This window comes from Podarcis gaigeae (genome assembly GCF_964106915.1).
Source record: "Podarcis gaigeae genome assembly, chromosome: 5".
In the NCBI taxonomy this organism is placed as follows: Eukaryota; Metazoa; Chordata; class Lepidosauria; order Squamata; family Lacertidae; genus Podarcis; species Podarcis gaigeae.
In genome coordinates this window covers 97338919-97347665 of record NC_139681.1, presented here as the reverse complement: position 1 = coordinate 97347665, position 8747 = coordinate 97338919, and the positions used below count along the sequence as shown (strand labels likewise).

The window sequence follows — 8747 nt, the reverse complement described above, 5'->3', positions numbered from 1 at the left end:
ATTCTGCTCTGGTCAGACCTCTCCTGGAGTACTGTGTCCAGTTCTGGGCACCACAGTTCAAGAAGGACACTGACAAACTGGAACGTGTCCAGAGGAGGGCAACCAAAATGGTCAAAGGCCTGGAAACGAGGAACGGCTTATGAGGAACGGCTAAGGGAGCTGGGCATGTTTAGCCTGGAGAAGAGGAGGTTAAGGGGTGATATGATAGCCATGTTCAATTATATAAAAGGATGTCACGTATAGGAGGGAGAAAGGTTGTTTTCTGCTGCTCCAGAGAAGCGGACACGGAGCAATGGTTCCAAACTACAAGAAAGAAGATTCCACCTAAACATTAGGAAGAACATCCTGACAGTAAGAGCTGTTCGACAGTGGAATTTGCTGCCAAGGAGTGTGGTGGAGTCTCCTTCTTTGGAGGTCTTTAAGCAGAGGCTTGACAACCATATGTCAGGAGTGCTCTGATGGTGTTTCCTGCTTGGCAGGGGGTTGGACTCGATGGCCCTTGTGGTCTCTTCCAACTCTATAATTCTATGATTCTATGTGGTCCACACATCTATGTATGCGCTTGGTTGGTAGATTTATGAACATTTAATATATTTTTTATTTCACTACTTTCCTTTAATCACCCAATAAAATAGTTTAAATTGGTCCCAGCCAAGCACGGCTTTAAACAGCTTAATCCTTGGAACTGGTGAGATACTCATATTTTAAGGCTGTCAAGCCAGGTTTGTTGAAATGCTCTTTTCCTGCAGATACTGCATTCAAACGCACTTCATAATGGGCATAAATTAACAATGGCATCACACCTAGCAATACTGCATGGCAATCAAGTTTATTACAAAAAAATGCAACTAACTAAAAGCTATAAAATAATGGAACAAAGGGAGGAATAATAGAATCATGGAATTGTAGGGTTGGAAATTGTTATTAGAATTTTAAGGTCATATATATATATATATATATATATGCAGGTTTTGGTGTCCTCGGGTGTCTTCCCGTGTAAAAGTTGGGGTGTCTAGGCGACGTTTCGACGAGGTCTCACTCGTCATCTTCAGGCTGGTGCTTTCGGCTTCTTGTTACTGGAACAGAGCGGGATCTCAATGTTTGAGTTCCTATAAATACTGTAGAGGGGGTGTGGTGTCTAGCCTCCAATGTTCTGGGCAGAGAGGAAGTTCCCAGGCTAGTGTGCCTTTTCTTCTTTTGTTCCTTAATTACTTGAGAGATACCTTGAGTGATTTCTTGAGTGATATCCTGAGTACCACTTAGGTGGGTCATTAGGTGTGGATTAGTTGCTAAAGTCTTTGTGTCTTGACCTCTTGAACTTTGTGAAGAGTTTTCCTGAGAAGATGGCTGTATTGCACTTAGTTGTGCTTTGGCTTGGCTTCGTGTATAGGGGCGAGCTGTGGTTTTGTGGCTTGTGTCAGCCAGATCTGTGTAGGGATTGCAGGGGGGTGCAGCATCCGGAGGTGCCACCATGGATTGGCTACTGGATGGTGTCAGTAAGTCGAAACGTCGCCTAGACACCCCAACTTTTACACGGGAAGACACCCGAGGACACCAAAACCTGCATTCCTGTACCCGTGAAAATCTACGAAAGCAAATATATATATATATATATATATATATATATATATGCAGGTTTTGGTGTCCTCGGGTGTCTTCCCGTGTAAAAGTTGGGGTGTCTAGGCGACGTTTCGACGAGGTCTCACTCGTCATCTTCAGGCTGGTGCTTTCGGCTTCTTGTTACTGGAACAGAGCGGGATCTCAATGTTTGAGTTCCTATAAATACTGTAGAGGGGGTGTGGTGTCTAGCCTCCAATGTTCTGGGCCGAGAGGAACATTGGAGGCTAGACACCACACCCCCTCTACAGTATTTATAGGAACTCAAACATTGAGATCCCGCTCTGTTCCAGTAACAAGAAGCCGAAAGCACCAGCCTGAAGATGACGAGTGAGACCTCGTCGAAACGTCGCCTAGACACCCCAACTTTTACACGGGAAGACACCCGAGGACACCAAAACCTGCATTCCTGTACCCGTGAAAATCTACGAAAGCAAATATATATATATATATATATATATATATATTGTTCATAACTGTATATATAAACCACATGTCTGAAACCCCACGGGAATTAAGTAGTTATAATAACAAAAGAGTGGCCAAAACCCAGATAATGCAATCAGGTACCGGTAACTTGCCAGACAGGAGACACTCAGATTTCTGTTGTAGACCACCTTTTCTGTGATGTATTTATGATGTTTCTGGGGGTGGTCTTGGACTCCAGGGTGGGCAATTTAAAATATCTATACAGTCATACCTCATGTTATGTTGTTGTTAGCCGCCCTGAGCCCGGCTTCGGCTGGGGAGGGCGGGATATAAAAAATTATTATTATTATTATTATTATTATTATTATTATTATTATTATTATGTTACGTTTGCTTCAGGTTGTGCGTTTTCAGGTTGCGTCCCGCGGCAACCCGGAAGTACCGGAAAGGGTTACTTCCGGGTTTTGCCCAGATGCGTAGATGCGCAAAATGACGTCACGTGCATGTGCAGAAGTGGTGAATCGTGACCCACGTGAGTGCAGACGTAGCTTGCATTCTTTTCAGGTTGCGATGGGCCTCCGGAACAGATCTCGTTTGCAGCCAAAGGTATCACTGTATAAGGGCTTGCACGCATGGCTCTGGGTCCTTCTCCTCTCCTGCGGGTGAGGGGAGCACCCTGTTGCAACAGATCAATAAAGATCAGGCTTACTAGCTGCTTTGCTTCTCAATATTCTCTGGTTGGCCTCTGTTCTTTTCCCCTACCGATAGAGAACCTACAAAAGGACTCTATATGGGCTCTTGGGTTCCCCATAAGGGAAAAGGAGCAGTTTTTTTTACTTATATCAGAAAGGATCCCTAGTCCAGCCCCCAACAATGTCACACTATGATAGTTCCATCACAGCAAGCATTTCTCTTCCCTTGCATGCTCTTCTGGGGTTTTTATAGACCCCCTCAGGGCTTCTTGGTGGGGAGGAACATTGACACATGGGGCAGGAGAGCGGGGAATTGTGTTAGTGAAACCTGGGCTGGCTCCATCTAGTGCAACTGTTTATATATTATTATTATTATTTATTACTGTTTATTAACTGCATTTATATCCCACCTTTTCCTCCAAGGAGCTCAAGGTGATGTACATGCGTCCGCTCCCCTCATTTAATCCCCAGGAGAACCTAGGGGAGGAGGCTGTGTGCCTTTCCAATGGTGTGGGGACCAAATACAGCGGGTGCCCTGTGAGTGCCCATTGAGAAGCAAGCGCCACCGAGTTCAGCAAGGCATTTGCTCTCAAGTATTTATTCATTTTATTAATTATTTCATAAAACGTGTATTTTTAAAAAATGTATACAATTTTTTAAACTGTTAGAATACACAGAGTTAGCAGGGATGACCACTAGAAGAAGAAATCAAAATGATGAAAAATATAAGGACTGGATATTTTTTTAATGAATATATGAAAATGCATTATAAACAAACAATTAACCTAGCAGGATGGTAAGATTTTCAGCAGGGTAAGAAAAAAACTAATGTGTATTATAAGCAGTTGCAATAGATGGTGTGAAGCAAGAAACGTGAGGAAAAGAGGAGGCAAAAGGAACCCTGGAAGGAGAGGAAGAGAAATCAGAGGAGGAAAGCTTTCTGGTTTTCAGTTTATTTTTCAATATCTTAAAATTGTTTTTTTTCCCCTATTTCAGAGTTTTCTTCTTTGTGGTCTTTGTATTTTTTCGTTCGTTTCCTAGATATGGAATTGTATTAGAAACGCAAATAAAATAATAATAGTAGTAGTAATAATAATAATAATAATAATATTTATATAGCGGTTTACAAAAAGATAAAACATTAAAATCAAGGAAAGCCAACAGCCACACTCTTAAAACACTCTAAAGTTAAAAGTATCTGTGCCCAAGTGAGAAAATGGCCGCCCCTTCACTGCCCCATCTTCCCCAGAACCTTTTGAGAGGGAATTTCCCATCATGCCCTTCTTCCCCAGCATCCTTGGGAAGAGGCAATTTCCCAGCATCCCTCTGGGGCTTCTGCCTTCGCAGCCTTCTCTTCCCTCCTCCCCCTGAGCCAGCCCGTTGCTAGGACGCTTCTTCCTCCACCTTCTTCCCGAGCTCTGTTTGGCTGACAGGCCCACGTGACGGCAGCGCTCCCTTGCCATTGGTTCCGAGAAGCCGCGTGGCTTTCAACCCGCTGGAAGCCCGAAGGGCGGGGCCGGAGCTGGACTGCCGTTGCTAGGCGACGGGGAGAGGGAGCGCGGCCTACTCCTCTCCGAAGCCTCGGGAAGCGGAGCGGGTAAGCCGGGTTGGTGGGTTCCCCTTACCCCGAAGCCCGAGGGAATTGGGAGCAAGAGCAGGAGAGGGTTTCCCGAAAGAAAGCTGCGTCTTGCGGGCTGCAGACCCCGGTGGCTGTGATGTGGGGGGGGGGGGGAAGGGAAAGGCACTCTGCACATGCTCAGAGGGGGGTGGGTTTTCCTCCAGGCACCTTTCCCAACCCCCTTCCTCTCGCCTCAAGACTGACTGCTCCACGACGGGCAAGAAATTCAACCGGTGAGGTATAGCCTCTCTTTTTGCGGAGCAGAGCTTCACCTGTTGGGTTTCTGCCTGTGCAGAAATGGTGCTGCAGCAGCCAAGCTTGGAAAGTCGCAGAGAACCTCCTCGGGAAGCTGCAGCCTGGGAGCAGCTTGCACCCCCTGCAACAGGCAAGGGTGGTGGGTTTTTGAGCTCCACTGAAGATCCCTGCATTGCAGGGGGTTGGACTAGATGACCCTCGGGGTCCCTTCCAACTCTGCAGCTGGTTCTACGAAACCCGGCCACGGAGGAGTGTGCTGACAGGTGGAGGGAAGAGCTTGTGAACCCGAAGCACATTCTGATACTCCAAACAGTAGCTGGGAGGGTCAGAATGGGTCAGAATGTAATGGCCAGCTCAAGCCGCAATATCAGTCCCCTGGCTATGGTTATGGGACTAGGCTTTAGTCAGGGAGAACATGCTCACCCATTGGCACGCATGGTTGGAGGAGGGTCAGCCTGACAGCATGAATTGTCAGCCTGACAACATGAATTGTCAGGAGGATTTTCATAAGGAATGGGGGAATTTATAATCTATCTTAAAAACCATTGTAAAAAGCTAAAATCGTTAGTGGGATCGGAATAATACTTGTAGTTTAATGGTGAATTATGGACAGAATGGAGATGCAAAAGATTTGGATTGTTATAAAAGATGCAGGAGGAAAGGACTAACAATAGGAGCCACAAAGGGGAGGAGGGAAGTCCAGGAGCTTCTGTGGAATCTTGTTTCTAACATGTGGATAGGTTATTGTAAAATTTTAATTTGAAAAACCCAAATAAATAGATTTACAAAAATAAAAATAAAGAATTGTCAGGAGCTGCCAGCAGGATGCTGGATTCTGAACCGAGATCATTTTTTATGATTTGGAAAACTAATTTTGATTGAAAGCAATGCTTTATTTCTTACGTGCTGTTTTTTATAGCCCTTCACATTGTAATTGCAGGTTGCGCTACGACAAGAGTCGTCCGACATTTATGATGGGAGACGTCCTCGCTTATGAAGCGGAGCTACTTGGAATGGTGAAGGAGGTGTGTTTTTCTCATCGAAGGGACTGCTTGTTTAACATTTGCTGAACTTGTGCAGGGTGGTCCAGAATTGCTGAGATGATGATGATGATGATAATTTTATCATTTGTACACTGCTCACCTGGCTGGGTTGCCAGTCAAAAGCATATTAAAACATCAAACTTTAAAAAGTAAACAGCACAATTTTTGTTTTGTTTTTTTTTAAAGAAAAAAAAAGTGATTTTAATTTAAATCATCTACAATATTGTCTTATTTATTTTGTAGTACAGTACATTGGTTATTGCTTTCATTTTATGAATCAATGGTCTCATTAGATAGTAAAATTCACATTAAATCAGCACAATTTTTGTTGATGTGAAATCGTCCAACAACGTCTCTTGAAAAGATAATCAAGATACAAATAACAGAAAATACAGAACTGAACCTCAAAAAGTAGATTTAAGGCAGAAAATTGGGTATGTGGGGGGGGGGGGATGCAGACCACTACTGCAATATATATAAATATGGAATTTTAATCATTCCCAAAATAGGGACATATATGAGGCCTATAACATATAAATGAAGTCTGAAATGCAGTCATCAAATTCAAAGAACCACAGTAATCCTGAAAACCAAAGCTCTTATAACCAGCAATAATACTGAGAACCAGACGCATTTCAACCCGCTAGAGGTCTTCCTCAGTGGTCAATATACAAACCTCAATGCAGTCACTGGAAGTGAATCATTAGACTGGTTTGTATAGACATCATGCTCTGAACTTAACTTATCCATATAATTTTTGTGCACATACAGAAGTCTGAAAATGTATAGGTTGAAATGGAGGTCATGTTTTCCCAGTGCCCAGGCATGTGTATTGCTAGGGCTTTCTCCAGTTTTCTAATTATCAAAGGTCAGGCATCCAAACAGGTTTCTGTTCTGTTGCCTTAATCTGTTGTTGCTTATGTGTTTTAATGGGAATTGTTGCAGATTTTCTTATAACTTCTTGTGTTTGCAGTATTTGGAGTTTGCAGAATTTGAAGATACAGTGAAAACATTTACAAAGGAATGCAAAATAAAAGGGAAACCATTACCTAAAACTGGGGGTAGTTCAATGAAGGACTCCAAGGCTCTGATAATTCAGGTAACCTTTCTCTTTTTTGTGAAATTAATGCTTCATCTATATGGGAGCCCTATTGCCGTTGAAATCCAAGTTTTTTCCTGCTCAGGTTTGTCTGTGGTAGTCCACACTTCACCACATTGGTGATCCCTTGGTTCAAAATTGCTTTCCCCTGTCCATGCTGGAAGGGATTCCCATTTGGGATGTCCTCGCTCATCACTTAAAGCCCACTCCTTAGTTCTGCCAAGTAGTGAACTGCCCTTCAGGTGGTTTACAGATTTAATTAATTAATTAATAATAGTAGTAATAGTAATGGTGAGCATGTACTGTAGGGGTGAGGAACATTTTTGTTAGGTGGTTGACAGGTGGGAGGATCCTGCCCACCTGTCAAGGTTGGCCTTTCTGGGTTGGGTGGGGGAGATACCCAGCAAGATGAGCTCAGGGAAGGGGTTGGCACACCTGAACCAAGCAGAATTGAACTCTGTGCCCATCAGGTGGAGAGCAGTGAGGTCAGCTCTGCTTTGCCCAGGGGTTTCTTAAGTGCCTGTACCACATTGTGCTACCTGTACTATTTGGATTTGGCACAGAAAAGGTGCCCTGACTTAGGTGCTCTTGATCAGCCTTTACGCTGTTGAGCAGATTGGTCCATGAAGAATCTCGGAAGGGGATTTTCTGGAATTGAACAGTTTCAGTATAAGTGATTTCATCTTTAACATTGCGTAGGAAGTGAGATATTAAATACGTCTTTTCTTCTCTTTGGAAGGATCTACTAACGTCCTTCACTGATGGAGACCAGGATGTTTTCTTTGAACTGTGGGAAGAAAATATTCCCTCCTCAATCCGAGACAATGAAGCTGTCGCTCAGAAGCTAGAGTTCTATCTTCACATCCATTTTGCCATCTATCTGTTAAATCACAGTGTAGGAAAACCTGTATGTTTCTTTTTTTAATAAATTTGTCCTTATAGATTTTTACTCTTATCTTTTCTTAAGTGAGTGGAGAAGGCTGTGATTCAGTCAACAGCTGAGATAAATAACCCAACAGCTGAGATAAATAACCCAACAGCTGAGATAAATAACCCATTGGTTTCACCCCTTTTCCAGTTTCAGCTAGGCTTGTGGCTTTCGCCTAGTTCTCACTAAGATGGTTAGAGTGTCCAAGCTAGGTCTTCTGACTATGTGCTCCTCTATACAAACAATCAAATTAAAAACCCCTCTGTAGAGAAAATTAGATGTCAAGGAGAAGGGTTCTAGCTAACCCTGACAGCTTGGCTTTCTTTGTTGAGGGATTTTTAATTTTTTTTAGGATCATTCTGTTGGGAGCTCTCACCTGCACTTCATAATGGTTCAGTCCAGATTTAGACTGCATTCAGGAATGAACAACTCCTAGCCACAGGCTTATGGGCTTACTCCTCCCCTTCTTGTGAGGAGATTAGAAGCTTCTGCTTCTGGCTACCAACAAATCGTAGATAGCCATTAATGTCTAGATGCAACAGATTTCCCAGACTATGGTTTGGTCCTGGTGGGGCATCTTGGTTTGTGGATAAGGAGAGAAGCGAGTTCATAGACCTTCGTCTGCATGGTGCCCATTCCTGATCCTCAAAACTATGGGTTTACCATGTGAGTAACAAACAAATCCTGCCAACCTAGCAGTTCGAAAGCACGTTAAAGTGCAAGTAGATAAATAGGTACCACTCCGGCGGGAAGGTAAACGACGTTTCGGTGCGCTGCTCTGGTTCGCCAGAAGCGGCTTAGTCATGCTGGCCACATGACCTGGAAGCTGTACGCCGGCTCCCTCGGCCAGTAAAGTGAGATAAGCGCTGCAACCCCAGAGTCAGCCACGACTGGACCTAATGGTCAGGGGTCCCTTTACCTTTACCTAACAAACCTTACGATGCACTCTTAAGCACACTAGGGAATAAGCCACACTGAACACAGTTAGCATGCAAAGGATTTCACCGAGTCCTGTCGCCCGTTATGCAAGTGTAAAGGACTTTTGGGTGAGTTGCATTCCCAAATT

General features: G+C 43.8%; 1 protein-coding gene across 10 annotated transcripts in view; it reads left to right on the top strand.

Annotated features, from left to right (window-relative positions):
* Positions 1 to 4201: 4201 nt before the first annotated feature.
* ARMC9 (armadillo repeat containing 9) overlaps positions 4202 to 8747 on the top strand; it is a 98331-nt gene continuing 93785 nt past the window's right edge. For 5 of the 10 annotated variants that reach the window (XM_083739386.1, XM_083739380.1, XM_083739389.1 and 2 more), the window contains exons 1-4: positions 4202 to 4335; positions 5552 to 5636; positions 6628 to 6753; positions 7493 to 7660. In XM_083739386.1, the coding sequence (XP_083595512.1) occupies positions 5583 to 5636; positions 6628 to 6753; positions 7493 to 7660 (348 nt within the window). In that variant the 5' untranslated portion in view covers positions 4202 to 4335; positions 5552 to 5582. Of the gene's footprint in view, positions 4336 to 4367; positions 4445 to 4498; positions 4590 to 5551; positions 5637 to 6627; positions 6754 to 7492; positions 7661 to 8747 lie in introns of those variants that run through there. The other 5 variants (XM_083739388.1, XM_083739384.1, XM_083739383.1 and 2 more) reach the window with 4 other exon arrangements.